Source organism: Girardinichthys multiradiatus, chromosome 18, assembly GCF_021462225.1.
Source record: "Girardinichthys multiradiatus isolate DD_20200921_A chromosome 18, DD_fGirMul_XY1, whole genome shotgun sequence".
Classification (NCBI taxonomy): Eukaryota; Metazoa; Chordata; class Actinopteri; order Cyprinodontiformes; family Goodeidae; genus Girardinichthys; species Girardinichthys multiradiatus.
In genome coordinates this window covers 11,884,482-11,901,212 of record NC_061810.1, presented here as the reverse complement: position 1 = coordinate 11,901,212, position 16,731 = coordinate 11,884,482, and the positions used below count along the sequence as shown (strand labels likewise).

Here is a 16,731-nt window from a genome sequence, read left to right as displayed (position 1 = left end):
AAACATGAAGCAAAAGCATAACCAGATCTGAAAACCAAACTAGACAAAACATGAACAAGACGACAAAACAAAAGCATAACCATGAAAATAAACAGAAACATGATTCAATACTTGAACTGTGAATAAGACCAACAAAAACCCAGAAACCAAACAACCCCAAATCATAACATCAATATACTGTTCCAAAAAGTTAAGAAACTTACAATAATATTCTGACAATACATTAAGCTTCATCATTTGTTTCTGAAGATATATGAGAAAACTCATGTGCTAAGCTAACACTTGCATGTTAACTAAAAAACGTATTGACAATTCAGCTTATTGTATATTTTGGTGCATTTTCAGTTAATCCTGTATGGGCAAAATTTATAGAAAATACGTTCTCCTGTTTCATAAACTTAAAGTTTTGCATCATACGTCATTGAATTGAAATACCTAGTGTTTCAGCTGCTTTCTGCATATCTCCCCTGACAGAGCATGTCACAAGATGCTAACATACGGCTTGCAGGGTACAGTTGACAAAATCATATATCAGCAACAGGTATCAGAAGATCTGTTTCATCCAGCACTCATCCATTCCTCCATCCATCCATTGTCTGTCCTTGAATGGCAGCCAGTGCCTATCTCCAATGGTCAATGGGCAAGAAGCAGGGTACACCCTCAACAGGTCGCTGCTCCATCGCAGGGCAATAGGGACACACAGGACAAACAACCATGCACACACCCACTCATACCTTAGGGCAATTTAGAGAAACCAATAAACCTAACAGCAATGTTTTTGGAATGGGGTAGGAAGCCGGAGTACCCGGAGAGAACCAACACAGGCACGGGGAGAACATGCAAACTCCATACATACAGACCCAAGGCCGGAATTCGAACCCAGGACCTTCTTGCTGCAAGGCAATAGTGATACCAACTGTGCAGCCCATCACAGACTGAATGATCATAAAACAAAGCTTTCATCAGGACCCCATGCCGATATCTGGGATTGGATAGGGACCTTCCCAGTTAACCAACTTCTGGAGAATTGTTGCAAATGCCTAAGCCTAAGCATTCGGGGATCGGGCCGCTGAGGTCTCTACCTTCATCCGCCGCCCAATCCTCTTTGCACCGATCCCTCACGGTTCCCCCTGCAGGTGGTGGGCCCACTGGGGGATAGCCTCGCGTCTCTCGTTCGGCCTTGGCCCGGCCGGGTCCCGCGAGGAGCAACCTGGCCACTAGGCGCACTCCGGTGAGTCCCGACCCCAGGCCTGGCTCCAGGGTGGGACCCCAGCCCCGCCGTACCAGGCGACGTCACTTGCCTCGATCTACTAGTCCTCATGAAGGATTCTTGAACCGCCCTTAGTCTGACCTGTCACCTAGAGCCTGTTTGCCATGGGAGACCCTACAAGGGGCATTTAAGTCCCAGACAGCATAGCCTCTAGGATCATTTCGAGCACTCAAACTCCTCCACTATGTTAAGGTGGCGGTTCAAGGAGGGGTTGTTGCAAATGCATTTCAGTAAATTAGTCCATAATTTTACTTAAAGTCACAGAACGAGCAACAGGGGAAAAAATGCACCTAAATGTTTCCATCCATTAGCAACGGCAACTCAGCTTTAAACAAACTCAACAGTTTAGGATGGTAATTGGCACATTTGCTTTATTTTGAAAACAGACATTGAAACCATTTTTTATTTTTTTTCATTATTTTTTCCACAAGTTTGAACTCTTTGTTAAGGTTGAAACTGGACATTGTACTCACTGGAACATAGGAAAAGAATTTTGTACTTTTGATTTTTCCTTTTCAGAATTTGTATCTTTTTTCAGTAACATCAGTGCAAGAGTAATTTTTTTTCCAATTCATAGAAACTGTCATAACAACACCAAAGACATCAAAAAGAAGCCGCCACACTTCTTAAGTTCTTAAGAAGTTCCTCTCAGAGGGAGAGTTCCCATCATGCATCTGGTTCCATGGTTCATGCTACTGTTCTTACCCTTGCTTGGCAGAACACAAGTCAATATATATAAGAGCCAGTTACATCAATACATTAGAAATTTTCTATAGTTTATTATAGGATTTAATGGCAACAGGTCCTTTACTGTAAATGTGGGTTGACATAGTTTGTAAAAGGGGTGTAAACCAGGCTTGAGTGACTCAAGCTGAATAGAAAGAGCAGTAATTTTAATGTCTCATTTTTGGATTTGGAATACAACTGCCCAACTGGAAAACTCACACATTTAGATAAACATTCTAGTATCCATCTGATGTGTTGCTGTGTTCTCAATGCACTTGTGCGGTGCTGAAAACTGGAGTTGCATTTCAAAACTATCTTGCTTTTGTGCATGGATTTGCAGAACGAAGTTTTGTTTTTGCAACATGGGTTTTAAAAAAGTGCATTACAATGCAAATGTACCGTGGTGCATTGGCAATGCATTTTAAATGTGTGAGTGGCTCAACTGGAAGCAGTCAATCCGGGGATGTTTCACTTATATTAAGTAGTATAGACACTACAAATGAAGCTTTCAACTTTTGCAACATCATCCTCATTATTATCGTCATGAAGGTAATAATCATATTTCATACTCAATAATACAGACATCACCATCATCATCACGCTATTAGCTTGAGCCAAAAAACTTCACGCTGGAAACTCCCCCAACATGAGAAAATCATTGCCACACAAAAAATGACAAACAAATAAAAACTGACTGCCCTCGACATTGGGAAGGCAAAGAGCAACCTTTTTAGATTTTTGTGTTATTCATCATTTTCTCTTAATTCTGATTTCCAGTGGGTAAGACTTTGCCTTTAGTCGTCCTTGGACTCGGAGGGCTCTGCAGCCCCATCTGGGTGGGCATTCTCCTCCCCTTTAGACTCCTCTGCAGCATCTGTGGGAAAGTGAGGGAAGATGGGTGGGTGGGTAATGGGCAAAGAGAAAGGGAAGAAAAGTAAAGCAAGAAAAAGGGAGGAGAAAATAGAAATGTGAGTTGGAGGAGACGGGAAGAAAAGCTAATTTTACCCTTCAACAGTTAGACTAGACTGATAGAGGTCAAAATTGGGCTTTTGAGATCCTGAAAAGTGCTTCAAATATTAGTTGTGACTTTTCGTGCTTTAAAATGTAATCTCTGTTGAAACACTGTATAAAAAGAAAATTATTAGAAAAACATTGTTAAAAAAATACTTAAAAATGCAGAATAATTCAGTGTTTTCAACTAAGAGGACATCATTTTGAAGCTCTAAGCTAATGTCTAAAACCCACTGAGTGTGTAAATAATGCAGGAGAAGAGGGCTCCTAATGGACCCAAAAAGCCCTTGAACTGACATGACAATGCTAACAGCAGCATCTTGGCCTGCCACATCCGATTGTGTGTGATGCCTACAGGGGGACTGCGTTACAAAAACAACCAGAGGTGGCTGCTGTTGAATAAGAATCCTTGACACATCAGAAACCCCTTTTTTAATAGGCTTCTGGGCTAGGGGTGATTTTACATTCTGCCTAATTAGTTTTCTCTTTGTTCCTTCTGCAAGTAACATTTCTAAAACAATAATAATATAATTCCAGTCAAGGCTGTATTAATAAGTAAATCTACTCCAGTTGGGCCAGACACAGCCTATTAGCGAAGTGCTTTTTGTGCGATGATGTCACACCCAGATGATCTCATACTTTTTTATTATAAAAAGCAGATGACATCATGGCAATGGGGACCGGGGTGATGAAGTGCATAAGTGTGTGTGAGTGTATGTGTGTGAGGATGTGCAGGGAAAAGCAGGCCGATCGTATGCCTGCACTAATGCGTGAGTCAAGACAGTGTGAGTCATAGCAGATCTTCCAGGTAAGAGGTAATTAGCTTGTTAGCCAGCATGACAGATTCAAGAATGTACTTCTCCACGGCTGCCTAAATTGTGTGAAGCAAATACTATTTCATCCAATTTCCTGAGCCAACGCTTGTGGTCTCTACTGCTCTGGCTTTGGCCCCAGATTATCCACAGCAGCATTGGAACCAATGGAAAACTGTTGAAAAAAGCAACAGTTGTGTGTGAGAAAATGCTCAATAATCAGGTATGGCTAGATTAGGATTTGAATTCACAAAATCCACATGTTGCCACTTGTGTTTTTCATTCATTTCAAACTAACTTCTTTGAAAAAAACTGACAATAGGTCTTTTCATAAAGACAGAGAACTAATATAACACACTATGCAGATGACAACTAACTGTTTATAGCAGTTTTGAAATTATATGTAATTGTAAGACCTCCAATCACTTGGTTGTCTGCAATTATATTTGGAGCATCACTGAATCCCAATCTCTAAAACGGTGACATTTTGATATGAAAACTCACTGCTTAGACCTAGAATCATAATGATATGTCTACGATCTGGAGCTAAACATTTTTAAGTAACAGGTTCCAAGTTTTTAACTGTAGTCTGTCTCATTTTTCAGTCATCTTAGACATATTTTAACACCTTTTACAAAGGTTCCCAGTTGTAATGAATACAAAATTATTTTCAGATTATTCAATAAGTAATAGTGGTGCTATGAAAGTCAATTTTGAATGAAAAGTGTCAGACACAGGCCTTCATCTTACAGAGAACATGACTCAGTCACATCTTAAAATACAGCGATCAGTACATTAGCAAACCTTACCAAGTTATTCAGTAATAAATGTTAATTTACTCTGAATCAGTTCAGTGAGTCTAGCAGGTTTCTGCATGCTGTGGGTAGTTAATTAGCAGTTCATTGTCAGGTAACGCTTGTTTATGACATGCCTCCCCAGTGCTGACCGTTACCTGTAAGGGATCATTAATCATTCATTTAAATCAGAGCACCTGTTATGGCTGCTCTTCTCCATGCAGGCCCAGCTATCCCCATTGAGGTGGTAACTATGACAACAAGGAGATAGGTGACCTACTTTCCTTGTAGTTCTCGGGTTGGTGTGTCTGTGTGCTTCACTACTTCACACCCCCACACACTCCGCACTGAGCATGCTCCACTACCCACCTGTCTGACCCAGACTGAGAGTCCTTGGACCAGAAATATCAGTTCATGTCAAGAGCGTGTCTTCCGAGTCTGCTACATGACTTTGGGTTGTTTCTGCTCTTATTGGAACTTACACTTTGTTCTTTGTTCACTTTTACACTTACGCCTAAAAATTCACTGTTCATCAATGTTTGCTGTTTATTTTAAATCCATGACAGCAGTGGCATTAAAGTGTACTATTGTTGTCATCTTTGAATAAAGCTGTGTAACATGTTCATAAGATCTGCATGATTTAGCAGACAAGCCACATTCTCTTTGAAAAGCAAATAATCTCTGCCTCCTAATTACCACTCTGTTTACTCCCGGGAAAGCACTATCATTCAGTGTATCATTCGTAGTGATAATTGTTCTTCAAGTCTACATTTCTCTCGCAGCATTGTCTCTTAAATATGGAGTTTCCTTCAAGTTAGGGCTGGGATACAAGGCCGTCTAATGTAATATTGAGCTGCATTTCTGTGTTAAACAGCGAATCGTGGAGCACTGCCAAAGATCTTTAAAGCCCAAAGACTTAACAATCAGTTATGTCCTGAGGTGTCTGCCAAGCAGGCTATGTGAAAGAATACCAACTCCTCTTTATTAGATTTTTACACCAAGTAATTGCTTCTATATTGTTGAAAGTGACTGGAAGTATCTTTACTCTCTCAACTGAGTACCAATGCAAACATATGCACACAAATGTGTCCAACTAGACAGCTTGAAAAGGTTCCCATCCAAATGGAGCTCTGCTGTGATCTGCATACCTTTTTTATCATTTGTTTGGTTAGGCTCCTCCTTTTCAGCTGTCGGACTGACAGCAGCAGGCACATCGGTTTTTCTGGCCTCCTCCTTCTTTTCCTCACTTTTCTCCTCCTTCTTCTCCTCGGCTGAAACTGTGGTGGGACTCTTGGGTGTTGCTGCTGGAGCTTCCACCACTTTGGGCTTCTCCTCAGCCTTCGGCTCTTCTTTCTGAGGTTCAGAGGGGGCCGTGGCATCCATGGGAGAAGCAACAGCTGGGGCTGCTGCTACGGGAGACATTGCTGTGCCTGCAGGAGAGTTAGCTGGCTTGTCTGCTCCTGGAGTTTTGGCCTTGTTTGTCTCATCCACCTCCTTTTTGACCTCTTCCCCTGCATTTTCCTCCTTAGCAGGTGCCTCTTCTCCCTCCATCTTTGTCTCCTTACCATCTGCTGCCTCTTCTGCAGCAGGACTGTCTCCTTCCTTTTCTTCTTCGCCATCTTTCATCTTTTTCCGAGTTATGTGTCCACGGAAACTTGCCTGTATTTTGGTGGCAGCCTTGTGGGCCTTGTCTTCAGGCTTGTTGGGGGTGCCATCCTGTTCAATCTTCTGGTCTGCATCCTCATTTTTCTCCACCTAGGAGGCAACACACATTAATGCTGGTCAACAGCTGTAACCAATAGTGCAGGGTTAAATTAAACAAGCTAGATCTGGACTAAAAATTAGTTGAAGGTATTTTGTTTTCTCAGTAAAGTATTGATAAAGAATCCCTAAACTTCATGCTGGCATTCTTATATTTGGACATTCTAAAGCTGTTCATAACACATAGTCCAAATGTAATGAACTGAGGTCAGAAGTCATAAAAAGTTACTGCAAAATGTCTTTAACCAATTCATACTTCTTTTTTTTTAAATTGTATGATTCTGGTATCCTGCTAAAGTGATCTTCTGTAGTCATTCTTCAGAATGTAATTTATTAAAATCTTATCATTTGAAATTGGTTGCTTTTTCACTTAACTAGTGCTAAAGATGCTGTCACACTATTTTCTCTTCCCTTATCTTTGCTTCATTTTTTTATATTGCATGTGCATTGGGATGAAAGGTGTAAAAATCACAGTATGGCACTGCTTTGGAATGGGGTACGTTACTTTTACCCCAAATCACAGTTTTTTTTCCTACTTAATTATAGAATGAAAAAGAATGAAAGAGTAAGAGGGTGGCCCCAAGTGACCATATAATTATTAACTTTATTAATCAGAAAATAGCTTGGCCTGCTGTCAGTTGTTGGCACTTCAAATGTTTAGCGTGCCAGGATAAGGGAATCTTCATCAGTGCAGACTGAGCATCTGCACTGCATTGCATGAGATGCACTTATTTTTGTGACATTTGAGTAGCACTTGTGTCAATGCTGTTGCAGTGGCAAATACGTGGGATATTTATGGCATGTCAAAGTTTGTTCACACTGCAGAATATCTCATCCAGTGAAAAAAAATCATCTGTGGAGTCCTGGCTTAGCTGGTGATCACATTGCATATGATGCATTAAAAAAAAGGCAATGGTGGTGCGTTATTTACAATATGCAGGGTATCTTAATATGTTATGGAAATACAAGGCAGGTCTGCAACAGCGGGATGGAGTAGAACCTAGCTTGTGTTTTTAACTGGTCTGACCAGACAAGTGGAGCACAAAAAAATAAACTAGCATAAAATATATAGAGAGAGCAGATGGGCTTGCCAACATTTCATACTAAATAAATGTGGTTTTCATGAGTTGTGTTTTTGCTGGTATAAAGGCCCTAATGACAGTTCAAAATTAGCTTTCCTTTGCATATTAAGTTATTTGGTTTAATAAGCCATCATTATTATGAAAATAATCTTGTCCTAGACTGAAAATGAATAAAAAAGCCAATGCTCAAAGAAAAACTTTACAATAATGGCCTCACATAGAACGACAGTATAGTTGATTTCAGTTTAATCACTTTGTTGGTTAAAGACTTTTGCACTGTACTGTAGAAGCTATATATTTAACCAATAGGAAAGGAATGACAGCTAGGAGTGGTTGTCAGGACATGTTCAGGTTCAGGAGACATACAACAAGATGAGGAAAAGAGTTAGGAGCAGGAGAGTGCTGAGTGTAACATTAACCAGGATTCAATGATTTTACCTTGGGCAACAGGATCCATAGCTGTCCATCAAATAGTGGGTTGTGTTATGAGTCATATAAATCTAATAAAAACAAACCAAATCAAATAAAAAGCATGAATGATGAGCACTGAAAGTGGCAAACAAAATAAATCAACACATTAAAAATGAATAGGGAAATAAATCAATGTAAAATTTTCACAAGTTAATATTCAATAACCTGAAAACAATGTGCATCTTATATTAATGTGTATAAGCATAATTAAGCAACAGAACTGTCCAGCAGCATGCAGACTGTAATAATTTATTTATGCTAAGTGATAGAGAGGTTAAGGGGAAAGCAAGCAGCATGTAAATGGTTGGGACATTTTTTCCTTCCACCTTACAATTATTTAGCAGGAGCCAGTTACTAGCTTCAGCAAGAGTGGATCTGCAGTATCATTTTATGTGATGATATTAGAAGATGTTGTAGTGTTGTAGTGAAATATGATGATAATAGATGTGTGTGGAGGTCGATAGTCTCCACATAAAGAATTAGACACACTGGGATGTAATGCAAGACAAACGTCTTAGAGTATTTATTGTTATGGATTAACCAGGGTAGAAGGCTGATATTGTCATCTTTGTAATACTGCTGAAATACATTGAGCAAATAACTGAGCTTGAATGGAGATCCTCCCCACAACATCCATTTGTGCTAAGTGCAGTTTCTGCAAATGATTCCCTAAAAACTGTAAAAACCATCTCTTTCTTCTGTGTATGGCTGCTCCTTCCCATCTGAAAGAGCTGCCTGCATAAGAATCTCCTCAGCATTCACCACCATACCCCTCCCAACCATCAAATGTTACCTTGACAACCAGAGTGCTAACTCATCACAACCATGTCTGCTGGTTTGTGCTCTGAAAGACTACATGTCACCCTGATTGGCAGTGTGCATCTGACCCCTTGGGGGGAGTGGGCCAGTGGTCACACATAAATTAAGAAGGAGCAGTTGAGAAAAGCTACAGAGGGGTTGCAATGCAGCTGCAGGGCGTGGTGGGGGGATTAAGGGTTATTGTGGATGTGTGTGCATTCATGTTTGTAGTCTGTGTCAACAGGCAGCAGGATGATGTAGAAATTGAGTGGAAATTGTAGTTTCACTGCTGCTACTGTACCTTTGTTTCCTTCTGCTTCTGTTACTGTCACTCCATGTAATGTGAGGCTCAAATTGAAACGCTGCCTGTCCAGGGAATCACATTGGTGCGGTATGATTTATTGTCAGAGCCAGGGGCCCTAAACCAACATGTCCTCTTCAGGGTCAGTGTGTCAGTGCAATAAAGTGCAGCAGTGCACCTTTCACCTTTTCTCCCATGGGCTCAGATAGTAAATTCTACCTCTGGCCTTCCTGTGCTTCATACCAACCCATCGCCCTTAACTATTTTAACCTGATGAAATTTTAACACAGGAAAAAGAAAAGGATCAATAACTTAACTCTACTACGCAAATAGAGTAATTTAGGCCTGAAGCTAACAGCTGTACGCATGCAGAGGTGCCAAGACCTGAGCAGACTTCAAGGCTCTTCATACAAATACCACTTAGTGAATGAATTCTAAGAAAACCTTCATCACATTTGCATGAGGGGGTTAATTTCAAACAATACAGTAATTATTTACACAGAAAATGGAAGCAGGAGGTGGTGCATCACCAATAAGCTACCTGTGCTAAGTTTCCAGTCAGAGTAAAAACATGATAAAAATGTAAGGCAGTGCAAAAATCTCTAAAATAGTGCTCAGGTAAACCACTATAATATTTTTGCTTTTAACATAACTTTATGTATTGTTTTAATGACAACACATTACGTATTATTTTCTCAGCATGTGTTTCCCACAGGAGGATTGTTAGTGGTGCACTGCTTCCTACCTCCATTTGCTGAGTAACTTACTGCCCAACTCTGACAAAGTTTCAAGGTTCAAAATGTAGCATTTGCTTAAACCACAATATAACTTTTTTGAGGTTGTAGTTAGACAGTAATGGTTTGGTGTCATCACCTCTAGGACTAGCTTTAGACTTCAGGATTAGCCTGTATGGATTTACACTAAACAAGACAACTATCAGCTGCTTGGAAGATAATAATTGCCTATAACTTTTTAACAGAACTTCCCTTAAAAATGGACTGGAAACATTTGCTGATTGGGTATTAGATGTTGCAATAAATTTGAGAATAAGTCCTTTCATTAGGACGAATGGCATGGAGACAGTCAAAGCTGCGTCGCCTGGCCCTCTCCTCTTAATAATATGCAGGCCTCCAGAGGCTTTTATAGGTCTGATCTCATAGGAGCTCGAAATTGCCAAAAAACTTGACCTGAGCACTTAACTCTAAACCAAATTACTTACCCGCTACATTCAGTGAGTCAGGCGGACAGAGAAAGCGATTGATGAGGGTGTTTTGGAATATAGAGAAGTTTGTGAGGGGGTATGACATCACTGCTGGAACAGAGGCAATGTCATTTACTTTAGAGATGAGTGGAAATGTAATAAAATACCAGCAGACTGCTGAGTGATCTCATATCAGTGTATGAGAGCGGGAAGCAACATCCCCTTCACATCATCGGTTTAATCAACAGCATTATGTCTGCACGACACCCTTCAAAGGTGCTGCGGCGTCATATTCTTCTGGTCTTTAGACTTGTCATGTCAAGCTCATTGAGCTGCAATATGCAGGCTAGCAATGGTTAATGCTCTGCTTTCTTGGCTGCAATATGTGGAAAATGCCATTTTCTCTCATCAGAAACATAATTGCAAATCCTTTATAAAGCTTCTTAAAGAGGTGTTAATTGAGGCCCGGTCACATAGGAATCTTCCTGCGGGTGCTCTTCCAGTCCGTCCCACTGCGGCGCTCATTTTCATTCATAAATACAGCGACACATCCCTCATGTAAAGCACACCACAAGGTGTGCTCTGTTTAAACAAAGACTTATTGCTTGCTCATTCTCTCCCTCAATTTATTTCCATTGAGGCAAGATATTTGCATTATCTTGCTTATATATATCCTGCTGATATATATTTGGCCATTTTATTGTTATATTTAGCTTTGTATGTTAAACTTAGTTTTCTTTTTACTTTAGGTATTAGGCTTCTTAATCGGGACCTGAGTCCAAATTTCGTACCTTAACATGTAAATGTGAGCTGTATGACATCAAAAGTTTCTTGAATGCTCGAATCCTTGATCAAATTACTCAAAAATCAACTGTCAGTTTCCTGTCTTGTGCACACCCACTTTGGTTGCCATAGATACAGTATAAGTGTAACCAATAAAAGGTGAAATGCCACACGAAGGCAAACACTCTCAGTTATGATTGCAATTAAAAGGAGTTGAGTGTGAGGTGGTGTGTAGAACACCACGGTTGTTGTAGACCAACAAGGACTCTCGTCCTACAGAATCCTACATAAGAAACCTCTGTTATGTTTGTAATGAATAGCTGTCTTCTAAATGTCTTCATAACATCATCTGCTGCCTAAATGTGTCTATCAAATCCTACCCCAGCAGCTGCAGTCCACCTCTGTCTTTGCCTGTCCGCCGGCTGTCTGGAGAACCACACCCCACGCAGCCAATAGCATTACCGGCTTCATCCATAGCCACTACACATCACCATCCCCCCTAGTGGGGATACAATTTGCCACCTTCCCACTGCCTCCCTGAGAATGCCATTAGGGACTTGTTTCAGGAGGGGGGAAAGGAGGGGGTAGGGAGGGAAGTGGTGAAGATGATGCTACCTGAATAACCATAGAGCAACAGCGCAGGCTAATGGATGTCCATACTAACATAGAAGATCTTAAAATAAACATTGGACAGCCTTACGTCAAATACACTTGGGGAAAGATTAGGAGCAATTCTTGCATTCACAATGATGGTGTTGCACAGCATTGCTTTGCAGAAACTCTTTAGTCACAAAGCCAATAGGTGCAGAGGTTTTATTATTTTTACAAAACCCTGTTTAGTATAACGGTGGAAAATGCCTCCACACTAAAATTGATGATTTAAAGACCAAACTAAAAAGCAAAAAGGCATTCATCCAGAGCATATATACTCCTCCAACTTTTGTTACACAGGTGATCTAAGCCTCAGCGCAGCGCACCCTCTCCGAAAACCTCCACAAGATTTGAATATCTATCTGCTTGTCTCCAAGAAGCATCCAGACACCAAAGCGCAAAGGCTGCAGTCTGCAACTACTCCTTGTTCTCTATCTCTTGTCTTTCACTCTTCTCGGTGAGCAAACTGCCACCCACTCATACTCAATCTCCGTCTCTCTCTTAGTCTTGCACGCACACACGGGCACAGCGGAGCACCACACCCTGTTAGCCGGCTGTCTCCTGCAGATGAGGAGAGAGAAGTAGGAGGGGGGTTCAGCTCAGGTGGTGGCTGCCACAGTCCCCACTCACCGTCTCTCTCTCAGCCTCTCCCATGATGGTGAATTCATGAGGATGTAACGTTTCTTTATCTTTTTCTATCTTTATTCTCACCATGGTCCAGGAAGAGATGCTTTGCAACAACCACTAACAGCCATATGCTAGCCTCGTTACGTCCTCCGGAGCAGGCTTTAATTGAATTACACCGGCACTCTGCCTGAACAAAGGCTCTGCAATCAGCGCTGATCTCATAGGGGGCCGAGGATAAAGATGGAGAGGGATGCTGGAGAAGAGGAGAGAGAGGGCTGGACATGAGAGGTGGGGGCTAGATGGCGGAGGAGCATGGACAGTGGGTTCATGCTTATAGTTAGAGTGCATGAGCAGCTAAAAGGGAATAGGAATAATTATTTGTCAGGTAACAGAAAAGGTCTTAAATTTGATGTCTCTGATGAAAAAACTGGTCTGGAGATAAAATTGAAGATCCGTGTGCAAAAGAGTGCAAATGGGGTTTGAGTAGAGCCAGTGATGGTGAGAAATTATAACATTAGCTAAAAGATTGAGAAGAAGTTGGAGAAATGTTTAAATTTATCCAACTGGAATGCATGCACTAAAAAAGACACAGACATAATTTGGGGCAGCAGGGGACTTCTAAAGTAGGTGCTAGCAGCCACTCACTAAAAAAGTGTTGCAGCAGCACTTCGTGGCCCACAAAGACAGGAGTCCAGCACTGCCATGCTGTCAGGGAGAAAACCATGCTTTTTGCTCATCCATCTATGAGCAGCACAGAAAGTGTCTAGATTCATTTATTCGTACAAGCCAGAAGATGAGGATAAGTGCTTATTGCCCAGGAAGATATCCCTCCCCGGCGGTGAGGTGTGCAGCCTCACCCACATGGCTGCAGTGTGCAGCATGCATGCCGGCTTTTTATTCTATCACGCTTCCTCCCCCACTTTGATCTTACTCACCTTTGCGCTCGCTCACCTGCTCCACCTCTTATCTCCTGCCGGCTGCAGCCACCACTTTCTTTCCTCTTCATTCTCCTTTTTAATCACCTTTGCAACATCCCTGCCTCTCCCTACTTTCCAGCATGCATCCTTTTTCAATTTGTTTTTTGCATTCCTTTCGCATCCTTTACCCCAGATCACCTACATGTGCTGCAGCCATGCTCCCGCCTGCCTGCATCTCTCCATGCATCCTCTTGCATGTCTCTTAAGCAGCCTTAGCTCTATCACTCTCTCTCCTCCCTCCTTGCCAGAGCTAATATGACTCATGTGGGCTGACATTTAAGAAGCAATCAAGGGCCATCAGAATCCAGCGCGTTATGAGTCTGATAAAATCCCAATCCATCTGAGGTAGCACCATGAGCTTCTCTGAAATCACACAGAGAATTAAAATATTGAGAGCTACCTCCTTCTCTTGTTTTATTATTCTCCACCACTGAGACTGAACTCTGGTTTTCATAAAGCACTCTTTAACACCCTTTTAAACAAGCACTCTCTTCACACAACCCCTCCACTGACTGCATCCACTTGTAAAAAGCTGGAGGGCTGTGATAATCAGTTTATACTCATTTATTCCCATTGTATTCCCAGGAGGCCACTGACATGATGGTGCCAGCTAACTCAATCCGTACCCCACCCATTTTCTTCCTCGCTGTGGAAATTTTCTTTTCCCTGTCACCAACTACTGCTTAAGATAACCTGATTACAAAAGACACTAACACCCGTCATTTAGGGAATCAATGAAGAGATCACAGTTGGTTGGTTTAAATAATATGAAACATCCTTAAGACTGGTGGATTCTGAGTTTAGGAGAGTTTTTCAGCTTTTACAATAATCAACAAAGTGCCTCCCAATAATCATTAACTTTTTTTCTCCAAGAGTTCAATCAATAAGAACCAGCTGGCCAAGATCATGTTCCAGGCTTTTGCCTCCTTACAGGAGCAGCGTGAGGTCTGAGAGACATTGTGGTAGCATCCATTCATGCGGGATAATCACATTAACTAGGTGTGTCGGGGCTTTGTGGATAGATTTTTATAAAGACAAGTCAGGCCCAGAGTCACACCAAATCAGCCCAATGCTTCCCTCTAATCTCCCACACCCCACCCCCAAAGCCCCCTAATCTGACTACAAGGCAGCCCGTGACAAAAGTTCAAAGATGAGATGAATCATTTAGCAATAGGAAAAAATATGCTGAAGATGCTGGAGAAAGCAAAGCGGTGCACTTTACCGGTTTGGTTCTTCTTATGCAGCACAGCATAGTTGGAGTTGTAGTATCCTCCCTTTCTCTTCTATGCTTCTTTCTTCCCTTTTTCCTTCCCTTTCACTTCTTCTGTCTCACCCTCTCTCTCTCTCACTCACTTTCGTGCACACACACACACTCGTTCTCTCTTTCTCTCTCTCTGGCTGTATCACCAGCTAAGCCTTCCAGTGCATTTATTCATCCCAGTTTGCACACACACGCTCCTCACTTGGTCTGCCTGGGTGCAACTCTTTTCTCTCTCTTACTCACTGCCTGACAATGCCTACAAGCCAAGCCTTTAAAGCCCCTCCCTTCCCCTCTCTCCTCCTCCTCCTCCACCATCACTTTCAGATCAGCACTCCTCTCTTCTACATCTTCTCACCCTCCTCTTCCTCCTCCCTTTCAGCCTAGCTCCAGCTAAAGCTGCAGCCCCACCCAAAGAGGCAGCCCCCTTTGATAAGTGAGTGGACACCTCCAGCCAGGATTAGCTTAACCAGTTTAAATGTATTCAGCTTAATTTCACTTTTGCACTACTTCCAAGCCTTTTTCACACATACATAGACGAGGAGGTGTCTCTTTTCTTTTTATTTGGTTCCAAAATGGGGGGTGGGGTTGGATGGGGATCTTGCCTACCTCTCAGATTGAGAAAGCTCTCCGTGTGTCAGATTATAGGCTTGGATGTGCAGAGCCCAAATCTCCAGGGAAATGCCAAAAGGGTGTTTTCTGGCACAGCCAGGGAGCATCACCTGCCAACATAGACGTTTGTATGAAAGATAGCAGCAATGAACACTGATGCATGCAGACACACACATATATACATATACACATGCACGCTCTGTGCTTTTAGGACACGTCACCCACATCACCAAAACCACCCACCCTCCTTCCCTCCACACACACACACACACACACACACACACACACACACACACACACACACACACACACACACCTCTCTCTCTCTCTCTCTCCCTCTATACTCAGCGCTCTCTGTTCTCATGGAAACACCACACTAGAAAAGCAGAGGAGATGGAGAGAAGGAAGAAGAGGGAGGAATGATGGCAGAAGGAGGAAGCAAGAAGGCCGGGTGTGGCAGACAGGCGAGGCAAACTGCCTTTCTCTCTCACTCTCTCTCTCTCTTTTTTCTCCTTCTCTTGTGTCCACCTTTGCACACAGTCTGGTTTAATGAGCAGGCACTGGGCAAGCACTTCCCCCTATTGGAACCATTAGCTTAGAGTGAGGCTTACAGGCGCAGTCTCATGCAAACACCCACACACTGTATTTGTATTTCATAACTAACACACACAAGCATCCACACACACACGCACACAGAGACACACAGTGGTGTCAGAGCTGTCCCCACCCCCGCTCCGACACCAACAGGCTTCAGCAGAAGATACAGAGACACAATGAGGATAGCAAAACAGGTGGAAAGAAGGGAAGAGGGATGGAAGGTGTGGCAAAAAAGGAGAAGGGAAAAACCAGAAGGTATTTCTGAAAGAAAAGAAATTATCAACTGGCACCACCAAGCTGCCCCCTTCCGGGTGGTCACTGCTGTCACACATTCAAAACCTAACACCGTTACTTGGCAGCACTACATCATCACTTGATGTAATCATGGTATGTAGCAGGCACAGTGACACAAGCTTTTACCTCCGCATATTTATGCACATTCATGCTGAATAGCTGCCAGTTCAGGGACCCTTTTACAAAGCTGCTCCGCTGCAATAAATGTTAGATATGTGCTTTGAAAACGAAAATGGACGATGCTCTGCCCTGGTTTGTTGAGAGAACTAAAATATGAAAAAGGAGCTGCACATCAAATAAAGTTCCCGAGAGAAACACGCAAAAACACTTATTTAAAGAGGCACATTAAAGAATGTTTGTGGCTTCATTCACAGAAGAGCAATGGAAAAGGAAAAACTGCTTCCCTGTTCAGAATGACATCAGATGTCATACGAGTAAAGCACAAGTGAATTTTTACACGTGGATATCAGCCCACATATAAAACTGTCATCCCCCACAATGCTGAAACACAAATGAGCGACTTTCATATAGACAGTTTAATGTGAACATAGAAACCTCCTGAGCAACAGACTCTAAAATTTTAATTGGGCAACAGACATCATTGACCTTCATCCAGATCATCATAAGGGTGTGTCCTCAGCCCATGCCTCTATGACAGCTCCCCTATACACCCTGCACACATAACTGCCAAACGTCATGAAAAAC

General features: G+C 42.1%; 1 protein-coding gene across 1 annotated transcript; it reads right to left on the bottom strand.

Annotated features, from left to right (window-relative positions):
* Positions 1 to 1,614: 1,614 nt before the first annotated feature.
* On the bottom strand, positions 1,615 to 14,774 carry gap43 (growth associated protein 43). The gene is made up of 3 exons (XM_047392258.1): positions 14,488 to 14,774; positions 5,762 to 6,368; positions 1,615 to 2,870 (listed from the first exon to the last, which is right to left on the bottom strand). Exons 1-3 carry the CDS (start codon positions 14,515 to 14,517, stop codon positions 2,791 to 2,793), a joined length of 717 nt encoding a protein of 238 aa, XP_047248214.1. The 5' UTR covers positions 14,518 to 14,774; the 3' UTR covers positions 1,615 to 2,790.
* Between the last annotated feature and the right edge of the window lie 1,957 nt (positions 14,775 to 16,731).

Excerpts from the sequence above, each read along its gene's own strand:
- gap43 (XM_047392258.1), bottom strand. The coding sequence starts at position 14,517 with ATGCTGTGCTGCATAAGAAGAACCAAACCG. Across the intron at positions 6,369-14,487 it reads GCATAAGAAGAACCAAACCG|GTGGAGAAAAATGAGGATGC; the intron begins GTAAAGTGCACC and ends GTTGCCTCCTAG. Across the intron at positions 2,871-5,761 it reads CCAAACAAATGATAAAAAAG|ATGCTGCAGAGGAGTCTAAA; the intron begins GTATGCAGATCA and ends ACTTTCCCACAG.